Source organism: Fukomys damarensis, unplaced genomic scaffold, assembly GCF_012274545.1.
Source record: "Fukomys damarensis isolate Sample0158 unplaced genomic scaffold, DMR_v1.0_HiC HiC_scaffold_38, whole genome shotgun sequence".
NCBI lineage: Eukaryota > Metazoa > Chordata > Mammalia > Rodentia > Bathyergidae > Fukomys > Fukomys damarensis.
In genome coordinates this window covers 45,023,380-45,047,872 of record NW_022900950.1, presented here as the reverse complement: position 1 = coordinate 45,047,872, position 24,493 = coordinate 45,023,380, and the positions used below count along the sequence as shown (strand labels likewise).

General features: G+C 37.3%; 1 protein-coding gene across 5 annotated transcripts in view; it reads left to right on the top strand.

Moving 5' to 3' along the window:
• The window catches only part of Wdfy2 (WD repeat and FYVE domain containing 2), a 160,552-nt gene that overhangs the window by 85,454 nt on the left and 50,605 nt on the right, over nucleotides 1–24,493 (top strand). For all 5 annotated transcript variants that reach the window (XM_010636954.3, XM_010636949.3, XM_010636952.3 and 2 more), the window contains one exon: nucleotides 23,578–23,632. In XM_010636954.3, the coding sequence (XP_010635256.1) occupies nucleotides 23,578–23,632 (55 nt within the window). The remainder of the gene's footprint in view (nucleotides 1–23,577; nucleotides 23,633–24,493) is intronic.

Here is a 24,493-nt window from a genome sequence, read left to right as displayed (position 1 = left end):
TTTAGCAAAGAATGCTAAGAAAACTGTCTATCCCCATGCAGAAGATTGAATCCAGACTCGTATCTCTCTCACCATGTACTAAACTAAAATCAAAGTGGATCAAAGATCTAAGTATTGAAACAGAAACACTTAAGATGCTGGAAGATAAACTAGGTAAAACTCTTGAAGTCATAGGTGTACACAAAGACTTTCTGAACAGAACCCCAGTGCAAAAGAAATAACATCAAGAATCAACCAACAGGGTTATATTAAAAAGTTTCCATATAGCAAAAGAAAGAACCAACAAGAGTGAAGAGAAAACTCACAGAATGCCCCCCAAATTTTGCCACTACCCTTTGGACAGAGGACTAATATCTAGAATATATAAACAACTCAAGTTAGAACCCCTAAAACAAAAAGACTCAGTCAAAAAATGGACACCTGAAATGAATGAATATTTCTCTCAGAAGGAGAAGTTTGAATGGCCAATAAATACATGAAAAGCTGTTAAGCATCTCTGGCCATTAGAGAAATGCAAATTGAAACAACACCGAGATTCCATTTTATTCCAGAAAGAATGGCTATCAGCAAGAAATCAAATAATAACAAATACTGGTGAGGCTGCAAGGAAAAGGAACTCTTCTACATTGTTGGTGGGAATGTAAACTAGTACAACCACTATAGAAATCAGTATGGAGATTCCTCAAAAAACTAAAAATATAAATTCTATTTGACTCAGCTATTCCTCTTTTAGGTCTCCTCCCAAAAGAGTTAAAGACAAATTACATTGATAACATGCATAACCATGAACTCATAATACCTACATTTTGGAAGCTGCCTATATGTCCATCAACAGATGAATGAATAAAGAAAATGTGGAATTTATATGCAATGGAGTATTATTCTGCCATAAAGAAGGATAAATTGGAGTCATTTGTAGGAAAACAGATGCATCTTTAGACCATAATGTTAAGAGAAATAATTCAGACACATGAGCTTGAATATCACATGGTTTCTCTTATGAGAAACCTGAAGTATGAATAAATAGCAAGATAGATAATAGGAAATGGGGAGACCTTTTATGAATGGGAAGGGGGGCACCAAGAGATAGAAGAAAAGGAGACAGAGGAGAGGGAAGAAGGAAATTAAAATATTAAAGTGTATTGTGTATATGTACCAACTCTTCATGATGACTGTAAGCATTAACTGCATACATGTACTAATTAAAATTAAAAACAAGAACTAAAACATCACAACTCTCACTTGGCCCTTTTCCCTGTCCAGCTAATGTTCTGTCTCTTCTCACCTCCTAAATAAACTTTATAAAGAGCTCTCTGTAATCACTTACCATGTTTCTTCACTTTCATCTCTGCTCACACCATTGTAATCTGGCTTCCAATCTCATCTGTACACGCAGATCTTTCTGGCTATGATCATATAACAGACCTCTTTGTGTACTTTTTCTTTTGTTTTGTTTTCTTTCTATCTCCCTTGTTCTCCCTTCCCTTCCTTTTCCTCCCTTCTCCTCCCTTTTCTTGTTTTGGGACTGTTTTCTGTAGTTTTGACTAGCCTTGAACCAAATACTTAGCCTAGACTGGCTTCAGGCTCCTGGTAGTCCTCCTTTCTCCAAAGTGCTGAGATTACAGGCATGTGTCACCATGCACAGCCCTAATTTTTTCAACTGACATTTTAAAGTTCTTGCCATGTTTGCACTCTGCAGGATTAGTGTACTGTTTGTTGATTCTTTCTGAAATCGTCTCTTTTTGTTCAGTCATGTTTGGCCTTTCTGTAGCATTTAGCACTATTGACTATTACTGAAATAGTCTTGTTTTTTGTTTTTTGTTTTTTGTTTTTTGGTCTATCCATGATATAACGCTCTCCTGGTTTTCTTCCTATTTTCTTCCTGGTTTCCTTTTCCCCGGCTGTTTCCATCATAGGCTGTTCTTTAACCAACCAATCCAGTGGTGGAATTTCTTCCTGTTTACTCTTAGACCCTTATAACTCTCTGAGCAGTCTCATCCATGTCATGGCCTCATTTACTATGTATATAACAGTAACTCTACTTTTTATCTCTATCTAAACCTTTTCTGAGGTTCCAATTTCCTTTTTTTTCAGCTTTAATTGAGTTTATTGGTACATTTTAGGGATACAGTACAGTTACATTCATTGTTGGGATCTTGTACCTCTACATGACAAGTCTTGATTCTCATTTTTTCCCCTTACCTCTGCCCTCCCTTCACCCCCTCCTCCCCTCCCCATCTACACCCATTTCCTTCTTAATGTATCTTATTGTATGTCACAAAAAACCCTCAAATTCACCAAGTCTAAAATTAGATTCAGGCATTTCCCCACATACCTATTCTTTCGCTGTGCTCCCTCTTTCAGTGATGGACCAGTCTGCTCTGTTGCACATGCCAAGGATGTTTAGAGTCACTTTTTCTGGTTTTCCTTGCACTCTGTCTACTCCATCTCTTGCTGTTTTGTTTTTCTTTTTTTTTTTAACCTCCTAAATGCTTCTCAACTTCTACCCTATCCCTAACCCCTTCATCTTCTTCTCCATCATTAACCTCCTCATTATCCCTTCCTTGGTTTCCTCATTTGGCTCCTCCCTGGTCATCCCACTTTCACTCTGGTTCCCTCCATTGTCCCCCATACTAGAACAAGAGGATCTTTCCAAAACAGAAGTGCTATCTTACCTTGTCCCCTGGCAAAACCTGTCTACTGTCTTCCCCTTGCTCTTAGGACACAGACAAAAAATGTTCACGTGTGACTTTGCCAGGCCTAATACTGCGGCATCATTCATTCATTACAGTGCTTTTCTCTCAGCCTTTTGCCTTCACAATCAAGTTTCTGTCCCTTTTCACCCCATTCTCCCCTTTTATGGGCCTTTAGTGCTCCTGCTCCCTCTGGTTTGGCTGTGCTTCCTACATCTCTTTTGTCTTGAAACTCTAAGTCTTCAGATGTCAACTTTTCATTCCCTTGGGGATCTTCCCTAGATTGCGTCTCTAGCACTCAGCACTTCTTTGCAGTGGCCAGCATAGTGCCATTTTACAATCACTAGTATACTTACCTAATTAATGCATGTATTAGGAGAGGCTCCACAAGGCACAAATCCTGCCTGCTTGATTCTGTTACACAGTATAATGCCTGCCACACAGTATAATGCCCCTCAGTTTTAAGTGCTTTTGAAATATGTATTGATAGAATTAATAAGTGAATGAATGAGTAAATGAATGTGGTATTGAGTTGGCAAAATAAAGGTTAGGAGCATAGACTCTGCAATCAGATTGCCTGGATCAAATCACAGCACCCACCCACCCCCAAGTGACATCACACTGGACAGATTGCTTTCCTCTCTCCGTCTCAGTATCCCTATCTGTAAATGGGCATAATGATGGCATCCTTCTTATAGAGTTGGTGTCGGGATTATCTGACATAACACATGGAAAGCATCTTGAACAGCCTGCACATATCGAGTGCACCATAAATATTGGTTCTTGTCAACGTTATTGTCATCAGCGGCAACATTCTGTGTTAGCAATATCTGGGAAGCCTCAAAACCTGTCATGTGGATTTAGTAGGCCACTTCCAAGGAGAAGAAATGCCTTGGTGGTGGCACAGGATGATGCAGCTTACTTCTGTTCTCATCTCTAGTATTTGCTCCCTTTGCACAGTAATTCAGTAATTTGCAAAACAATGACCATCAAAACACTTTTTTTCTGTGAAAGAATTTCTTATCCAAGTTGTTGCCATTTTGATCTTCATAACTGTCATAACAAGATTGGCCTTGGACAGGTAGACAGATTACTGCTGAGTGGGTTAGCTATCGCAGATTTCTCATAATGAGGGACTCCCGTATTCTAGTGGACTGAGAGTATCGAAGGGGGAAAGGTTTCCAGCCAATAAAGGTTATATTTCTTTCTGTTCCTTTGGGAGTCTGAATTTTATAAGCCAATGTCCAGAGAGCTATCTGTGTTCCTACAGTATTTTCCAACAATGGGAAACAAAAATCTTCATTATTTCCATCCAGACTTTGGTGAACATCTTGTATACACAAATGTCTTGCTGATTTTTACATAAACGAGGGAGGCAAGCCATAGTTCTCACATCACTGTCACTTTGATTGTAAGATTCAGAGCTCAGGTGGGCTGATGTAACATTTCCTTGTTAGTCGCCTCTGAAGGCATTCTTCTATCAGGAGTACCTTGAAAACAACAGTTATAAAACTTATCCCCAAAGAACTAGCTTGTCGCGGAAAGAATTGGCAAGTGACACACACACACACAGAGACTAGCTGAATGGAAGTAAAACAAAGTTTATTTTGCCAGCAAAGGGTTGATCGATTGCATTCAAAAAGGCAGTGCCAGTGATAGACCTACTGTTGGATTGCTGCTTCCTCTTTTACAGGTTTTACAGCTGTGATCTCATTTAGGTGGTTACATTTCATTTCCTCAGTTCACATTACCCATGTACAAATTACAGTAACAAGACAGTTCACTTTCACCCAGATGTAACAGCTCTTTGCAGTTGGGGAGTCTACCTTAAGATTCCTCTAGCTATCTCTTCTAGTGCGCAGGAAGCGGGTATTCAAGGTTAGAGATGAGGCCAGATGTCCCGCTTCATGGCCAGTGCTTCCGGTGTCTTGTTAATTTTGAACTAAACAAAGCAGATTGCTGTTAAGAGACAGAAGAAGTCATTTTACATTTTCCTAACATTCTGTGCGTTTTTAGACTATTTACAAAAGTTCTCTGAATCAAGCTGCCTTTTTTTTTTTTTAACCTGTAAAGCTTAAGGACTAGAGCTAGAGCCAGGATGTGTGGAGGAAGCAGTTATTCTTTCATGGCCCTTGTGGGTGCTGAATTGCCATCACCTGGCATTATGATCCGAGGCCTGGCTGGCCAGCCTTCTGTTAGCAGAGAGGAACGTGGTTTAGGTTTTCCTGCTCCCTGGGGATCAGTGCTGGACTTGTGTGCCTTTGCACTCCGATGCTACAGTGAGCCAGTGCAGTGGTGGTCAGAGTTGTTTCCCTTTTCAGGCTGCCTGCCCCTCCCTGTTCATGTACTTCTGTACTACACCATGAATGTATGCTCCACTCCCTACTGTTCTCCAGGTTCATCCCATTACAGATGGAGGAGTAACTCTTCTTTAGTTATCAATGAATGCCATACTTTTTCTATTTTAATACTGAGAATAAAACCCGGAACTTCACAGTGAACTACATCCCCAGCCCTTTTTTTGTTTGTTTGTTTTATATTTTGAGAACAAGTCTTGTTAAGCCCAGGCTGTGGCAGCCCAGCCATCACAACACGAACATGCCTGAGTTGGGGAGTGAGGATTGAGAAAGGAAAGAACACTCAAGCCTGAGTGGAGAACAAGAGAAGTCTGATTTATTTCACAGAAACAGCTCCTTTTATAGGTTCACATCAACAGGAAGCACCAAGCAACTATTTGTATCTTTTATGCAAAGACCAGATTTTCTGACTTTTTACAAAGAACCTCAGATCTGTGGCTCTCTCTTTGAGTTTCTCCCATTGCAGGGTCAAAAAACAAGTTTAACAAGCAGAGTCCTAGAATGTTACACAGATTGTATCCATGCCTTGAGTGTAGAGGTGAAGAAGTTTCCTTTTAAATGTCAAATGCCTAGAGGGCCATGGCCGGGCTCCCACACCAGGCTAGGCTCAAACTTTAAATACTTCTCCTCAGCCTCCCAGAGTCCTGGGATTACAAGTGTGTAACACCTTCCCTGGCTATATGCATTTTTATAAATACATGTTCACATAGTGTAAAAAAAACTGTGTTAAACCTAAACTCACTGAAGCAAAATACATAGTTGTAAAAAGACTACTGATCTCATGAACACAGGGAACAGTATAGCTTTCCATCAGCAGCAATCACGTAGATCCAGTTGATCTTCTGGGTTGGAGAGAAGTAAAAACCTGGGCACAGGATCTTCAACCCAGAGCTTTCTGTTTGAGGTAGGTAAGAAAGGATCTAGAAAGGTGCCTCCCAGTAAATTAAGTGGAGTCCTGGTTGTGTATTTGGTGTTGTTTTCTAAATTTCCGAGCTCCCTCCTAATTTCCCTCCTCATTCTTGCCTTTCTGGCTGAGCCTCAGAGGTTCCTGAGGTGCTGCCTCCAGCGGAGTCCTCGTTCTGGTGACCACTCTGCAGTGTCACTTCCATAGTTCTCTGGAGCAGACCCCATCCTGTTCTGAGCCTGAGACTCATACTCTGGCTCTGTACTTGTACAGAGTGTCTCTAAGACACTTCTGATTTGGCAGATTCGAATTAGAAATAATTCTCGTTGTTTTACAAGAACTGTAATTATTTTCTATTAGTTTTTAAAAAATATATATGTATGTCTTACTCAGCCACCTTATCTTTGACAGAGGAGGAGCCAAACACCTTAACTGAAGGAAAGATCACCTCTTTAATAAATGGTGCTGGAAAAATTGGCTGGCCGGGGATTTAGCTCAGCAGTTCGGTGGCCTGCCTTGCAAGCGCAAAGACCCGAGTTCAATCCCTGGTACCAAAAAACTGGCTTTCCATATGCCAAAGATCGAAACTAGACCCCTGTCTTTCACCATGCATTAACCTAAAATTGAAATGGATCAAAGATCTAAATATTAAAACAGAAACACTAAACCTGCTGGAAGAGAGAACAAGTAGAATGCTTGAGGACGCAGGAGTAGGCAAAGACTTCATGAACAAATCCCAGACTGCTAGGGAAATACTACAAAGAATCAACAACTGGGATCTTATCTTAGTAAAAAGCTTTTGCACAGCAAGAGAAACCACCAACAGAGTGAAGAGGCAACCCACAGTGTGAGAAAATTTTCTTTTTACCAGCTATCAACAGACAAAAGACTATTATCTAGAATATAAAAAAGAACTCAAAAAAATCACACTCCCCCCATATTTTAAAGACGCAATCCAAAAATGAGCATCTGAAATGAAAAGACATTTCTCAGACGAAGAATTAGAAACCGCAAATAAATACACACAAAAAGCGTTCAATATCAGTGGTCATTTGTGAAGTAAATTACAACAATGCTGAGATTCCATCTCATTCCAGAAAGAATGGCTGCTATCAAGAAATCAACCAATAACAAACTGGAGGGGCTGTAGGGAAAAAGGAACCCTTCACTGTTGGTGGGAGTACAAATTTTCATCTCTTGCAATCTTTGTGTAGACCATTTTATTAGCTGTAGACTGTTTCTACTGTCTGTTGTCTCTAGTTTTTTAACTACTTTGCTACCCAATACCGAAAATTCTAGTGTAATTATGCCATTCCTGGGTATATACTCTTAATTTCTGGAAAAAGTTCAAAGCCTCATCTGTCAGAACTTTATCACATGTCAAACTCACACTTTAGTTCATTTCTCTGTGACCCTTGAGAATTAGCTTGAATCCCCAAAGCCAGTTCTATGAAAAGCACTCGCTACTTTAGGACAGAATTAAAAGTTCCTTATACCACTTAGTTCAAATTTCTACTTTAGTATTTACATGATAATTATTTGTTCACATGTATATTTTATTTACAGAATTGTATATTAAATAGGATAACTCCTACACAGTCTTTGCAAGTTTCTGGTACATAGGAAGAATTTAGTGTTATTCTTTATTTTCTTTACCTCCCTTAGCCTAGTATCTTGAGAGCAGGAAACACATTATATGACATTTCTCATTGTGAAAAATCAGAAGCTGGCTAATATTTTTTTATAAATAAAAACTGGAAATTTTGTCTGTTTCCATTCAGAAGTTCTCACTCCTTTCACCTTCATTCTCATAGTCTATTCATCTTGTGAACTCTCTGATAGAGAGGAAACTGTGTCTTCTGTTCCTCCTCCCTTTATCAGCAGGGGCTATTCAGTGTTCTTAGGAGGAGCTGTTGTCAACCACTGTGTCTTCAGATAATAGGTGCAGGTGTTGGGTGGCTGAGGTATAAATTTTGCTTCCAGAGAAGTCTGCATCTACCTTTCAGCTGGATACTTGGACATGTTGGTTAACTTTGCTTCAACCTCAATGTTTTCAGTGTCACCTGACAATAATGTGTGGGATTGCTGAGGGTTGTACAAATGACTTACACAAAGGCCTTGACTCAGTAAGTACTAATTATTGTTTATAGGGCAGAAATTTTATTCATTTCAGCAATAGATGATCCTTTTACTTTTGGATTCTTAATTATTTCATATAAAATTGAAGAGAATTGTTTTTATACAATTATTTGCCACTTTGAGTTTAAAGAAAAAATTTTAAATCATTTTAAAACTAGTTTGTTCCTTGTGAGCACTGTTTTTGTCTAATAAGACTTGATTTTATATGTAATATCGGCCTCCTTATTTTGTTCATTACTTGATTTATGCATTTTTTTGAAAAATGTTTAGGACTGAACATTTGTGAATTTAAATCCAGAAAAAGGCATAATTATAAACAGTTTAACATTGACAATATAGTTAGAAACAGCTTGAAAAAGTAGCACATTGTTTCTTCTATTGACCCAGGAAGGAAAACATTGGCTGGTGCTCCAATTTGAGTCAACAGTATTATTCTATTCTATTTTTGAGGCATTGATTAGAAAAAGTAATACAGTGGACCCTTGACTTATGAATTCAATTTGATTGCGAGGACTATTTAAACTCAAGTTGATTTTAAGTCAAGACTATTTTTCCCATAAGAAATAATGGCAATACCCATAATTCGTTCCAAACCTCCCAAAGCACCCCTTAACTAACCTTTAAAAAGGGGTAGTATAATTGCATAATTTATCAAAAACACCAAAAATTTTCCTAGTGTATTCACCAAAAAGTTATAAAAATGAGCCTGGTTTACCAGAAACTTCAATTTCCTACTGTACTCACCATTCAAGTTGACATTATTGGTTTTCAGGAATGGAGCATGAGATGGAAAGTGGTTATTGTTTGGAAGGAGAGTCCCCTTCCATAAGAACATCAGGAATTTGGCTCTCTGGTGTCCTTTCTCTCCTTAAGAGGCTCTGTAGACCACAAGGACCTGCTTCCAGTTACTAGGTCTCAACCTTTTCAGAACTAAAAACTGGTCTAAGTTTGTCTGTTTGTGACTTTTCTTCAACACTCTTGTGTAGTGTGACACGACAGTGTCATTAAGCAAGTGAATGCAGTGATTGGCTTTCTCTGTCTGGGTGGATATCTCTTACAAATGTTTGTAGCTCTGTCCATTTTTTTCAGGATTTCCTTTATTTCAGAAGACTTCTGTTGCACTGATTGTTGGTATTCCTCCTCCTCTTCAGAAAGCCCATCAGCTGCCCTTCTCTGTTGCTCAGCCAGAAGTTGCTGAAGTTCTTCTGTAGATCGTTCCTCTGAGTGGTTCCTCCACAGTTCCTCAACTTCACCACTGTCTACCTGCGAGCCTATGGACTCGGCTGTAGTGACAGTGTCATCAACCACAGGGTCAGCTGAAGGCTCAGGCTCCTCTACACAGTTTTCAAAGATTCTCTCCTGTATCATTTTAGGCCACACCTTCTTCCAGGCAAATCTCAGTGTCCTGGACATTGGCCCAGGATTTCTCAATTAACCCCACATACGAAGGACCAGCATTCAGTTTAAAACTCAAGGCTTTGATCATAAGTTAAAACTAAAATTGTATGAGAGGCTTGTCATAACTCAAAAGTCCACTGTACTTTAGCAATTAGCTGTCTTCTGATAATTGCACATATTTTTATAAAAAACCTACTGTGGGAAGCATTGCATCTCCAGTTGAGAAACTTAGCCCTTCCAAGCTTACCATTAAGTAGCAAACTATTGAATCTTTTCAATTTCTTTAACAGATACCTATATTGAGCACCATCTGTGTGCTCAGGCAGTGAGAACAAGATATACACCAGCTCTGCCACCCCTGAGATGCATTTCCTGTTTTTACCAAATGGAATATGTGTTGCATTTGGTAAACTCCATGTAAATAAGAAACATAATGATTTTTATATGTTAGATAGAGGTGATAGATGCTGTGTGGGTGGGTGGGGACAGAACAGATATGGGAGGTTGGGAATGTGAGGGTGTGATGGGTAGGTATCATTTGAGCAGAAATCTTGAAGGTTGGAAGGGTGACTCATGCTGATATCTGGGGAAGAGTGTTCAATAAATTGGTGGAATGTGCAAAGGAGTGTTTACAATAGTTGAGGTTGAATTTTCCTAATCCCAAATCTGGTTAACTACAAAATCTGAAAGTTTTTGGGTGTCAGCATGACATCAAAGTAGAAAAATTCACACCTAACCTCTTATGATGGTTTGCACTCAAAATTCAGATGCACTAAAAATAATATATAAAGTATATAAATATGCCTAAATTATATATATAAATAATATAGTCTATGTGTATAAAATATATATGAAACAGATGAATTTTCTGCTTAGACTTAAGTTTTATCCTCAAGATATCTTACCATATATATACAAAGATTCCAGAGTCTGAAAAATCTGAAAACCAAAATACCTCTGGTCCCGACCGATACTGGATATTCAACCTGATTACCTCTCATGCATAATATGTTAGGACACGTCCTGGACATAGCAAAGATGCATATTAGGAAAACAAAAACTCCATTCCTTTCAACTTAAAATCTACAAGGAAAAAAATAATCTAATCATAGATAACTAATTTAATAAGATTGTGATCAACAGCACAAAAGAGCTACAGAATCTCCTGATGGCATACATGGTGAGGACACATGTGTAGGCATTAAATGGGGAGTAGTTACAGAGCTAACTCTGTGTTCACCCTTATGTTCAGGTGGTGGACCTCAGTGCTGCTGTCCATACATCAGCATCTGTTCAAATTGGTCAGTGTCCATGGTAAGCTAGTTGTTCCAACCTCCACCTCGAGGCATTGGTAGTGTGTGGTGCTTTGTGTTTCTCTTTCTTTCAGGCAGGTGTAAAATAGATTGTTGTGTGGATTCTCTGAAGAAGGTAGTGACTTAAGAATTTGCACTGTAATTTTTTCCTTTGATCATGGAAATTCATGACATTTTTCTGGGTCCCACTACCACTTAGAGGGTAAGTTGAGGTTTGTGTGAACCAGAAGATTAGTAGAATTTTCTAAAACTCATGAGGCAGAGACACACACCCCCACCCCTTTTTCAGCCTGATCATGGGGCCAAGTAATCCTATTTCCTTTGGACAAGTTCCTGAGTATCTCTTGAATTCAGTTTCTCCTTCTAAAGAGTAACTCAGTGCACTACATAATCTCCAAGAACTTTTACAAATTCTAAAACTACACGAAATCCAAAACTTAACCAAAGAGCCAAACCTCTTTCACCAGCTGCTTATAAGTAAGAATAGTAGTTGCCAGTCTTAACTCATAGGCTGAATGTGATGATATGGCATGTAAGTTTTCAGTTTCATCAGGCTGCTTTTTTGTTGTTGTTCAAAATAATGTTCTGAAAGACCATTTTTTTCTGTTAAAAATAAGTATCTAGTTTTAAAAATTAGACTTTATGTAAACTGATCTCAGGTCATTTGCTGTTTAATATAGTAGCAAAAAATTGATTTTATATATTTATATATATATTTATATGTTATTTAAAATATCCAATCTCATTGAAGGTTAATGGAGGCACAGAATACTTTAGGAGACACCGTTGTTCTGGCTTTAGATTTTGGTTTGAGCTGGATATTTCCCATTCATTGAATAAATTCCAAGAGGATTTGTTCTTAAGATTGTGAAATTTGCCAGAGGCAGTCTTGGAAGTGGTTGTATCCAGATGTGTCTTTTTTCTTTTATTCTCTTCTGTCCTCTTGGAAGAGAAAATATTGAAAAGCCAACTGCATCTGATTACGTATTTGCAGTCAGTTTGGGGACTGGGGGTGGAAGAGCACAAAAACATTGAGGATAAAAGATGATGACAGGCAAACCATTAAGCACCTGGGCAAACTAGAGAGAGAACATCCAGGCAATTAAACAGTTTATATGCAGTGAGCTCTTAAAATTACTCATTTGATATTCTGTGTATAAACCTGAATTCGAGGAAAAATTTTGAGGAAAAAGTGTGTGTGTTAACTTTCCGTCACTGACAAAATACCTGAGAGAATCGATATAAAAAGAGAAAAGTTTAATTTGGCTCATAATTTCAGAGGTTTCGGTCCATGGTTGCTTGACCCTGTTGCTTGGGCCTGTGGTGGCTTAGTATATCATGGTGGGAGCACACAGCAAAGGAGATCTGTTCGTCTCATAGTAGCCAGGAAACAAAAAGGACAAGAAGGGACCAGCTCCAAGTGTCCCCTTCAAGGACACACCTCCAGTGATTTAGTTTATTTCAATAGGTCCCACTTCTTTAAAGGTTCCATCAATAGTGCCAACCTGGGGAACAAGCCTTCCACTTATGGACCTCTCACTGGAACCACCATGGAGACCGGGCCTTGGGGGCATATTCAAGATCCAAATGATGGCGATTGGTAAATTTGACTTTCTTTGTGTGTGATATTTTGAATCTGGAGAGGCCAGCCGCTGCTAATGTGCCCACCCTTATATTTGGATGCTTATGTATATTGTGACGTGTGTTAAGTTTTCTTAGAAATGTGATTAGAGTTTTCTTACCAAATTAGAAACTGAGGCTGGGGGTTTTTAGCTAAAGTGTGCTTTTTCCCACTTTTAGAAATCCACAAGATCAAAAAAGGTTAAGATCACTATATCTTTGACAGGAGTCAAAATAGGGACCTACCCTCTCAGTTCCTGGGTGAAAAATTGTCCTGTCGTCTGGTAGCCAAAAAAACAACTTCATAATTATAAACAAACAAATAGTCCTTGAACTCTGCAGGGAAACTGGAAGAATCTGAAATGAAGATTAAGCAGTGTCTAAAGTCATATGTATGTATGTTTGTACATACTTATATATGACCTTGCTGGTTGGTTTATTTTTGGAGAAGGAAAACCTCCATAGGGAATAATTATTGTTCTGTTTTCTTCATGAAAGAAAACTACCAAGAATTCATCTAGTTTGTATCTGATATACAACTAACATGACAAAGAATCAGTGGGCATTCCTAATGTAGTGCTATGTTTCAAGAAATAAGAGATTATTGGCAAGCTTTCAAATAAAGCAGGAAACTAATAATTGGATTTATAAAAAAGTGTTAGGTACCATGATTTTGTTATTAGTCTTCTTGAGGATCTATTTCACTGACCCTTAGACAATGAATGAGCAGGTAGGAAGTGCTTGGAACTATATAGTGTTCCTTAGGCAATAAACTCGACAGTGGGAGTGATGGTGGCTGTGGAATAACAAAGGAGCCCTAGCTCATTGCTTTCTACTTAAATTATTATTATGGATTATTTAAAACTTTTGTGTTTTGCAGAAGTTGAATGAGAGACAGACAGTCTGGCCAGTAAATGTACTTGGCTCACGGGAGGAGGACTTGCTGCTTTGACCTGTACATGAAGTGGAGCTGTTTTTGTGGGAGTGCAAACACTTTAATTTCTTCATGTGTGTCTTAGCCTATTCATAGCACAATAACATACTATTAGAGACTAGGTAATATATGAACAACATAAATTTATTTCTCACAATTCTGGAGGCTGGGAAGTCCAGGTTTGAGGCACCAGCACTTTGGGTGTCTCGTGAGGGCCCAGTCTGTACTTCTAATATGGCACTTTGAAGGGTGCATCCTCCAGGAGAGGCGAACACTGTGTCCTCTCTAGTAGACAAGATGGAAGGGGCAGAGGGGTTGAATGCTCCCTTGTACCTCTTTTATAGGGATCCTAATTTCATTCATGAGGCCTGTGCTTTTGTGACTCAGTCAACCTCTGAAACTTCCATCTCTTCATACTATCATGGTGGCAGTTAAGTTTCAACTCGTGAATTTGTGAGGGACACAAACACTCAAACCATAGGACTGCGTCTAATTTTACTGTGCTCAAGCCAAACTCAACTCCCTGGGTGAGAGAAGCATAAGCCACAGCATTGCACATGGACCCTAGTCTTCCTTTCCATTACTTTTGCCTTTCACAGGAAGACCCAGGAGGTCACTGAGAACTTGTGATGTGTAAGAACCACACTCTCATTTTAGTCAAAACACAAAGTACTGCTTGTTGATCTTTTACTTTGAAAAGAGCTGAGTGATAAACACCTTGACTTAGATAAAGTAACCCCTGTTAGAGAACAAAAAGACATATATTTTAATTTTATTTATTTTTAATAAATTTAATTTTAATTTTATCTCATCCCCCCTCCATCCCCTTCCCCTCCCTTTGTTTCCATTTTTTCCTTCTATTTTTTTTCTTGTCCCTTTCTTCCTTTCTCCTTCCCTCCTCCTTCATTCCTCTTCCCATTAGAACATTCTCCTCTCATTTCCCAATATCTATTATACATTTTAGTCCTTATTTCCACTTTCAGTTTCTCATACCAGAAAAACAGTGTGGTGTTTGAGCATGTGTCTTCAATTTATTTCACTTACGAGTACGATCTCAAGGTCCATCCATTTAGCTATAAATGTCTGAAGCTCATCTTTCTTTATGCCAGAGAGTACTTCGTTGTATTAAAAAACCACATCTTCTATATCTACTCGGTATTTGGGCTGTTTCCAAGGTTTAACTATTACAAACTATGCTGCTCTAAACATGGGAGTGCATATATCACTGTGGTATGATGCTTTTATTTCTTTTGGGAAAATACTAAGAAGAGGTAGAGCTGGCTCAAGTGGAACCTCTAGTTTTAGTTTTTTGAGAAATCTCCACACTGATTTCCACAGTGGTTGTACCAGTCTGCACTCCCACCAACAGTGGAAAAGGGTTCCTTTCTCCCCACAGCCCCTCCAGTTTGTTATTGGTTGTTATCTTGATAGCAGCCATTCTTTCTGGAGTGAGATGGATTCTCAGCATTGCTGTAATTTACACTTCACAAATGACCACTGATGTTGAACATTTTTTGTGTATTTACTTGCTGTTTCTAATTCTTCATCTGAGAAATATCTTTGCATTTCAGATGCCCATTTTTGGATTGCATCTTTAAATTTGGGGAGGTGTCTCATTTTTTTGAATTCTTTATATATTCTAGGTAATAGTCTTTTGTCTGTTGAATAGCTGGTAAAAAGAAAATTTTCTCACACTGTGGGTTGTCTCTTCACTCTGTTGGTGGTTTCTCTTGCTGTGCAAAAGCTTTGTACTAAGATAAGATCCCAGTTGTTGATTCTTTGTAGTATTTCCCGAGCAGTCTGGCATTTGTTCATGAAGTCTTTGCCTACTCCTGCGTCCTCAAGCATTCTACTTGTTCTCTCTTCCAGCAGGTCTAGTGTTTCTGTTTTAATATTTAGATCTTTGATCCATTTCAATTTTAGGTGAATGCATGGTGAAAGACAGGGGTCTAGTTTCAATCTTTGAATATGGAAAGCCAGTTTTTCCAGCACCATTTATTAAAGAGGTGATCTTTCCTTCAGTTAAGGTGTTTGGCTCTTCTATCAAAGATAAGCTGGCTGAGTAAGACATATAAATTTTTTCTAAACTAAGAGAAAATACTGACAGCTCTTGTAAAACATGCCACAAGATGATTGTGATTGGCATGTATACATAAGACATGGGTCTTATAATTTCTTTAATGTCAAGGAATGCTAGTAAGTTTTAAAATACAGTGTTGTCCAATTAAAGTAATAATATCATCTGCTTAATTCTGCAGTACTTGATTTTCATATGAATTCAAGGAGACAGTAGTAAAAGAAACATTGAAAAATGTTCAGTGAAGCTAATAGCACTCTCCATTTTTAGTTTTTTTTTTTAATTAATTTTATTGGTACATTTAAAGTATACAATATAATGACATTACTTGTTAGAAATTTGTACCTTTACATAATCAGTCTTGGCTATTATTTTCCCCATTTCCCTGCCCTCTCTTCAACCCCTCCCTCCCTATCTATAATGACTTTGTTTCCATTATTTTTAATTCTCTCATATTAATTCCTTCTTTCCTTTATCCTACCCCTCCCATTTCCCCTTCCCCTTTGTCCCTTTTCTTCCTCTTTCACATTATCTATTATACCTTTCAGTCCTTATTTACATTTTCAGTTTCTCATACAGAGAAACTATTCAGTATTCACATGTGTGTCATATTTATTTCACTTAACCGTATCTCCTCAACTTTTTTTATGGTTGAGTAGTACTCCATTTTATTTTTTTTAAATCCCACATTTTCTTTATCCAGTCTCCAGTTGATGAGCAGTTGGGCTGCTTCCAAATTTTATCTATTACAAATGGTGCTGCTATGAATATGGGTGCACATACATCACTCTGGTATGATTCTTTTGATTCTTTGGGGAGGATAGTAGGGGAATAGCTGGGTCAAATGAAACTTCCAATCCTAGTTCTTTGAGGTATCTCCATACTGATTTCCATAGTGGTTGCACCAGTCTACACTCCCACCAGCAATGGAGCAGTGTTCCTCTTTCCCCACAGCCCCACTAGCATTTGTTATTGGTTGATTTCATGATAGCAGCCATTTTTTCTGGGGTGAGGTGGAATCTCAGTGTTGTTTTCATTTGCATCTCTTGAATGGCCAGTGATGTTGAACATTTTTTTATACATTTATTTGCTATTTGTACTTCTTTGTCTGAGAAACGTCTGTTCATTTCACGAGTCCTTTTTTGGATTATTCTTTATATTTGGAGGTCTGATCTTTTACAGTTCTTTATATATTCTAGATAGTAGACCTTTGTCTGAGGAACAGATGGTGAAAAATTTTTCCCACATTGTGTGTTGTCTCTTCACACTGTTGGCTGTTTCTCTTGCTGTGCAGAAGCTTTTAATAAGAAGACATCCCACTTGTTGATTGTTTGCGCCAGTTTACAGACAAAATAAGGTTTTGTTCATAAAATCTTTTCCTGCACCAGTGTCTTCATCCATTTTTAGTTTTTATATCATCCTCAGCCCAAAACAGGGGCTACTAAGTATACTGTAGCTTAAACAACCTTGTCATTTTTCTTTTTCTCTTAATTTGATCCAAAGCAGCACAGAAGAACAAACATGTTCTTTTCCTTTTGATCTAGGAATAGAATGATGCTTCATTCTGCCTTTACAGTTTAAAGTATGTTAAAAGTCCCATGTAACCATGTACTCAATCCAAGATTAATCAATCACCTCTAAGTACCACAAATCACAATTTTTGAGTTGGTAGGTAGTGAACTTCCCAGGAAATATCTTATCATTATTTCTCAGTTTGGCCCAAAACTATAAAGCAATAAACTATAAAACTTTGAACTTTAAACCTGTAAATCTGTCAGTGATCTCATTCACAGAATTTAACAATGTAAGACTAGAAATAATTTGAAAAATTAAAATATGTGAAACAACTTGAATAAAATTATAAAAATTTATTAGCATGCTTCAAAGAACACCTTTAAATATCAGGTCTTCCCTGATGTATAGGTTTAATGCAATTCCAATACAAATTCTTAACATGGTTTTTCTTTTGTGTTATATGAAAAGATTATTATAATGATCAACTAACTATACTTTTTAAAGAGACAGCATTTATAAACACATTTTTTTATTTGCAGTAGTCAAATTATTTTTGTTCTGGCCCCCAAACAGATTAGGATTCAATAGCCACAGAGTTAGAAAACTCCCGAACAAACCCAACTATGTGTAAGAATAAGAAAAGGTAAAGAGCACAATTTAGGGCAGAAATTATTAAATAAATGGTGTGAGGCAACTGGTTTCTCTTTGAGAAACAGATAAATTTTAATCCTCACCTTAAGTCTTTTATACCAGAACAAATTCCAGGAGCTTTATTCAGCTTTAGATGTACAAAGAAAAGCCATGAAAAAGAAAAACCAAGAACTGGAGGTAAGATGAACGTTTATAAATAATCTGTACAAAGAAGAATATAAGCTTAAATCAAGGGAAATTTTAAAAAATATTGTCATATTTTACTATGTAAAATTTGAAACTTCTCATCAAGAAAACCTACTTAAAATCAAGCAAAATAGTTGCTTAAGGAAGGAAAGAGAAAGGACACTATCTTCAATGTATAACCATTTTGTACAGAGCAAAACATTCGCAAAAGAGGAATAAGAGCTAATAAGTATTTTAAAGTCTTAAAACTTTTTAAGATTCTATTTTATTTTAAATAATAGTAATTTTAAAATGTACATGTTGGCTAAAATTGAGTAAAATAGGCACTCATACAGTGATGGAAGGGACATGGAGCAATTTAGCAAAGATATTGGTAATATTTAGCCAGAACTTTAGAAGTATTGCATCTTTAGTCAGTAATCTCATTTTCAGAAAACCATCCAGAGAAAATAATAATAACAAAGGCAGTAAGATCCAGGAATGGTGCTGAACACATGTAATCCTAGCACTCTGGCAGGCTGAGGCAGAAGAATCACAAGTTTGAACCCATCCTGGGCAAGTTAGCAAGGTTCTGTCTCAAAAATTTAAAAAAGGGTTGGAGACATGTAGCTCAATCCTGAGTACCGCCAAAAAAGAGAAAAGGAAAAAAAATCCCAGATGTTTGTTTAAATGTTTTATGAATATTAAACTAATTATCACAACAGTCTTATGTAGCTATTACAGAGAAGGAAAAGGAAGCACAGAGATTGGAGCAGCTTGTCCAAAATTCTCTAACAGGTTGGAATTTAAGCCAAACTACTTGGTTCCTGTTCCCCATTAACCACTCCTTTGCTTACCTTTAAATCAAAACCCAAAAAAAGACAGTACCAAATGGAAAACTAGACCAACAATAATAATAATATAGATGTAAAAATTTGCAAAATATTAGCATTTGAAATATAATACCATAGTGAGAGAAAAATATAATGTAGCCAGGCATAGTAATAGTGCATCTCTGTAATCTCAGCTACTAAGTAAGTAAGCCAAGGCAGGAGAATTGCAATTTCCAGCAAGTCTGGGCAACTTGATGAGACTGTGTCAAATACAAAACATGAAGAGGGCTGGGAATGTAACTCAGTGCTTGATAGTCTGGGTTCAATCCCCAATGCTGGGGGAAGAGGAAAAATACACCATAACATTCCTTAATCCAAAAGATTCCTTCAGAAATTCAAACATGAGTCAATTTTAGGCAATTTGTCAAAGTAATTAATGATTTCCATAAATTATAAGATGTTTTAAGTTTGCATAATAGATACTGAAATGTGTTTAATTAAATTGAGCTTACTCTTAATGAAAACTGCTATGATGCTAAAATAGAAAAGATAACCTAAATTTGGTAAAGAGTTTTTCCCAATCAACGGTAAATGCAATATTATATATTATAGAATACTAAAACAAAAATATGTGTATATCAAGTCAAAAGCTATTTTTAGTATATATGAGTAGTAACTCATTAGAAGTTGAAATGGGAAAAAATTATCCCATCCAGACTAGTAAAGATCTTTTTCATGGAAGATATTTGCAATTGAAATACTATTTTTCCACAAACAAAAAATTTTAAATATGGTACAATTTCATTTTAGAATGCCACAATTTGTTTATTTAGTTATTAAAAATGGGTCTAGAAATGAAGCTTAGCAAGAGAGTGCTTGCGTAACATTCCTCAGGCACTGGGTTCAATTCCCAATGCTGGAAAAAAGATGAAAATTCAATGCAACAGAAACCCAGTAAATAAAATTCAAAGGCTGAATATATGGAGAGAAAAAATTGTCAATTCACATAATGGAAAAGGTAAAAGGGGTGATCAAAGTATATGGTGGATGTTTAAATTTTTTAAATTCATAGTAGTAAAAGACACACAACCATTAGTCTCTCTCCACATACTTCCCTTAGCTTCATTCTTAGCCCATCCTTCTTACCAGTTGTAGAAGACTTCTTTCATGAGTGTCTTTAGTTGTGCAGTCATGCCTACCTCAGTGTCCTGAATCAGTTCAGCATTTACGTTTCGTGGTTATTTTGACTTTAGGGAAGAGCCAGAAGTCACATGGTGCCAGATCTGGTGAATTAAGTCAATGAGAACATACTGTAATGTTTTTATTTTACAGACATTGGCATAAGCAGTTGATAAATGTGGTATGTTTGAGCAACGTGGGCAATTTTTAAATTTTTAGAAGTTATTACAGTAAAAGACACAATGATACAAATCTGCCTCACAATACATCCCTTCACTTCAAACAGTTATCCCATCATTCTTGCCACTTTCTGAAATAGTTGTGGGAAGTCCTCTTTTTTAATGTCTGCACAGGATGTGATTAAAATATGGAGAACGCTGCTGCCAACCCACCCAGTGGAAAGGTAGGATCATAGACAGAGAGGCAAAGGAAACACGTAGGCCACACCATATCCACTGCTCAAATATTCTGCAGTTGTTTCCTGTTCTCCCCTAAGACCAAAGCCCAGAGTCTGGTTTCCCTGCCACTTTTTGTGCTATATGAGCACAGCAGTGCTAGGTGGGAGATCTGACTTCCCCAGAGATTGCAATCAAGGCTAAGTTATATCCCTTTCCAGGAGGAGAAAGAAGCTAAATTCCTAGGAATTATGATCAAAATTAAAATGGATAAGACCTAAATTTCCTCTCCATCCATCCACCTAAATGTCGTGATTCAGTCCTGTCTAGAGACTCTGTGTGCTGGAAAAGTAGCCGGGCTTCTCCACGAAACTCCACTAATAATATTTGTGGAGTGACAGGATGATTTGTTTTTTTAAAAAAGCATTTCTAAAATGTTTTACATTGTTTTACTGTAGACATTATTATAAGAATACTTTCCATAATACTTATCTCTAAGAAATGATATCACAAGGGAACTTTAAATGTTTATTCTTCATATATTTCTGAGACACAGCGCATGCTATGATTAAAAATAATGAAAAATGACAAAATCTCACTTTTCTCCATGATATATAATTATAGAAACAATTGAAAAAAAACAGGTTTATCAATGGAGTGAACTGCTGATATTTTCATTTATATGTGTATGCTATATCCTATGTGCAAACTTACATTGAGTTATTTTATACCTTGCCTTGTTCAAAAAGAATTTAGGTGTTTTTTGCCCAAGTTCAAAAACCACTTAAGTATATTTAAATGTTTAAAAGTATATGAAATATGTAAACTCAGTAAAGACTTAACCAACAACAATTGTCTTTAACAAATTGTGTGTGTGTGTGTGTGTGTGTGTGTGTGTGTGTGTGTGTGTGTGTATGTAGATATTAAGACCCTCTGAAGCATAGGCTCAGAACTAAGTCCTCTTCCCTGGATGAAGGATAGGAGGTGGACTACTGCTCAGGCCTGTGTAAGGTTCCTCTACCCACACTGTCAGTCAGCAACTCCTGGGCATGATACTTTCTTTCAAACCTAGTCTGCTTTATTTGGTCATGAGCCTAAATCTTCAAGAAAGGAGAAATTGATAGGTGCCAGTTCTTGAAGGAATAATGATATGAATTTAAAAAGTGACAAATGGAATAATGTCATTACTGAGAAAGTCATTGTGAAGAAAATTCATTTGTAGATAAGCTTTTTTTAATTCATTCTAGGGATACAGCACAGTTACACTCATTTCAGGGAACTTGTATCTTTACATGACAGGTCTTGATTCTCATTTTTCCCCTTGTCTCCACCTCCCTTCACCCCCTCCTCCCCTCCCCACCTACAAACACTTTAATTCCATTTTTACATTTTCTCACATTTTTTCCCTTTCCCTTATTCCCCTTCCCCTACCCTTCTCACTGTCTCTACACCTTTAGCGCTTTTCTTCCTATTTCACATTGCTAATTATCCCATTAGGATCTTGAGTACTATTTTAGATTTTCACACCACAAAAAATATTCAGTATTTACACATGTGTGACTTATTTATTTCACTTAGGAGTATATCCTCAAAATGTATCCATTTACCTATGAATGAATCTACTTTCTCATTCTTTATGGCTGAGTAGTATTCCATTTTATAGAAAAACCACATCTTCTTTATCCAGTTTCCAACTGATGGGCAAATGGGCTGTTTCCAAGTTTTAGCTATTACAAACTGTGCTGCTATAAACATAGGTGCGCATATGTCACTGTGACATGATTCTTTTAATTCTTCTGGAAAGATACTCAGCAAAGGGATGGCTGGGTCAAATGGAACCTCCAGTCCAAGCTCTTTGAGGTATCTCCATATTGATTTCCGCAGTGGTTGCACCAGTCTGCACTCCCACCAACAATGGAGGAGGGTTCCTTTCTCCCCACAACCCCACCAACATTTGTTATTGTTTGATTTCTTGATAGCAGCCATTCTTTGTGGGGTGAGGTGGAATCTCAATGTTGTTTTCATCTGCATCTCTCGAATGACCAGTGATGTTGAACATTTTTTCATATATTTACGCTGCTTTTACTTCTTTGTCTGAGAAATGTCTGTTCATTTCAGATGCCCATTTTTGAATTGGGCCTTTATATTTGGGGTTGATTGTTTTGAGTTCTTTATATATTCTAGATAATAGTGTAGATAAGCTTTTTAACAGGGCTGGATTAGAAAAGCGATGAACCAAAGGAACTTAGCTGCCTTATATATTCTGTCATAATACCTCCTACTTTATCTTTGTGACATTTATCACAAAAACAATAGTATAATTTTTTTCTTAAAACCTAACTTCAATGCCTGGTAACCCCCACACACAAATTACATGATCTATATGAACTCAGGAAATACTCAGATAGGAAGAAAGGAGTTCACATGTCTGTCCCCACTCCTCCTTTTTTTATAGTCATCAGAGAAAACTTCTGGATGTTTCAGATGTTGTGAAAGATTCATTGTTCTGTTTTTAAGCTCAGGTGAAAGCATCACTTTATTACATTTTGCAGCTTTCCTTCTGTTTCATAATTTATTTTAAAATGATATATGGATATTTTACATTTGAAAGAACTAAGGGATTTGAGCAGCCTCCTAAACACTTCCCTGGTTTCTACATGTGAGCCACTGTCTACCTAGGGAAATCCCACACCTCACCATTGATGTGTCCCCACAAAAAGTATATACAGTGTGCTATGTACAAACTTAATTTTTTCAGTATATTTGACATGCAGACCGATCTCATCTTATTGGAAGGTGGCTTCCGCATAACTAACCAATATTTATTGATTACTTGCTGTGCAGTGTACCCTAGAGACACAGAAAATGAGCAAGATACAGCCCAAGAAGCATGTAGTAAGAAGAAATAAATTATTGACGTTAGCAGCAGAATCCTTAAAGCAGTGGGAATCTTATGGCATGCGTGCCTCTATAATAGGCTCTTTCTATAATTGAAACCTCTAAAAGGTTTTCCATCACTGCCTTAAAATATATACTTTATGCTTTTAGCAAAAAATTGCTATCTATTTGCACACTGACCAGAGCCTTACAAATTTTTAGCTCTAGCACTATTGAAAGAAAAATATTTTGAATTTGGTTTATCTTCAAAATTGACCATTATCAAGACTCTGCACTTGATGTAGTTTTCTTTTCATGCATATCCCAAAATCAAATCGAGTCATATACTAAAAGATGGTGTTTGAATTGGATCATTATGATGGCTCATTTTAGAGAGGTACAAAAATTCTGATTTCATTAGCAAAATATAATTCTGTGATGACACTGGCTTTATTCAGTTTTTTACAAAAACATAGTTATTCTCGTAAAGAATTTCCTTTTGCTTAATATATTTTTTTCTTTTGCAGGAATTTATTTTGTCCGAAGACTATAACAAGATGACTCCTGTGAAAAACTATCAAGGTAGGGAGTGACGAGAGGTATTTTATTCTCAAACTTTAAAGTATTTTTTTGTTAGGCCAGGTGTGGTGGCACATGCCTGTAATCCCAGCACTTGGGAGACTAAGGCAGGAGGATCACTCAAGGCCAGCCTGGGCTGCAGTGTGATTTCAAGGCCCACCTGAATTATACAGCAAGACCCTATCTCAAAACCCAAAATTTCTTGATAGTATTCATGCCACAAGTACTTTACATACTTAGGGGAACAAAGCAGAGCCACATTTGAAGTCATTATTCCAGTTTGTGAACAAAGTTGGTGAGGCCTAAGAAATTTGGGTGACTTGCTTGTGGTCATGTGCAGTGTAGAGTCAGACCATGTTAATGTGACGCCAAGGCCATGACCTTTTGTGTTTTTTGTTTGTTTTGGGTTTTTTTTTGGTACCAGGGATCAAGCTTGGGTCCTTGTGCTTGCAAGGCAGGCAGTGGAACCACTGAGCTAAATCCCCAGCCCGACCTTTTGTGTTTTGACACCACACTCCTGATGGTGTCAACACATTAGACTTAGTAAGGCCAGCCATGTGATGGTGCTTTGCCTGAGGCTTATTTCATTTTTGGCTAAGTACTCAAGAGTATGCATATTATTGAGGGGAAATAATTAGTTTTTATTGTGCCTTCAACATTTGCGTGTTGGCCATGTTCATACATAGAACAGGATCAATGTCCCAAAGGGTTTCCTTTATCCAGGCTGACATGTCATGGAATAAAAACATTAGACCTTTTAGACCCAGAAGTAAGTCTGGCAAGTGGCATACACTTTTAATCCTAGCTATTTGGGCAGCTGAAATGGAAGGATTGCAGTTTTGAGGCCAGCCTTGTTGACTAAGT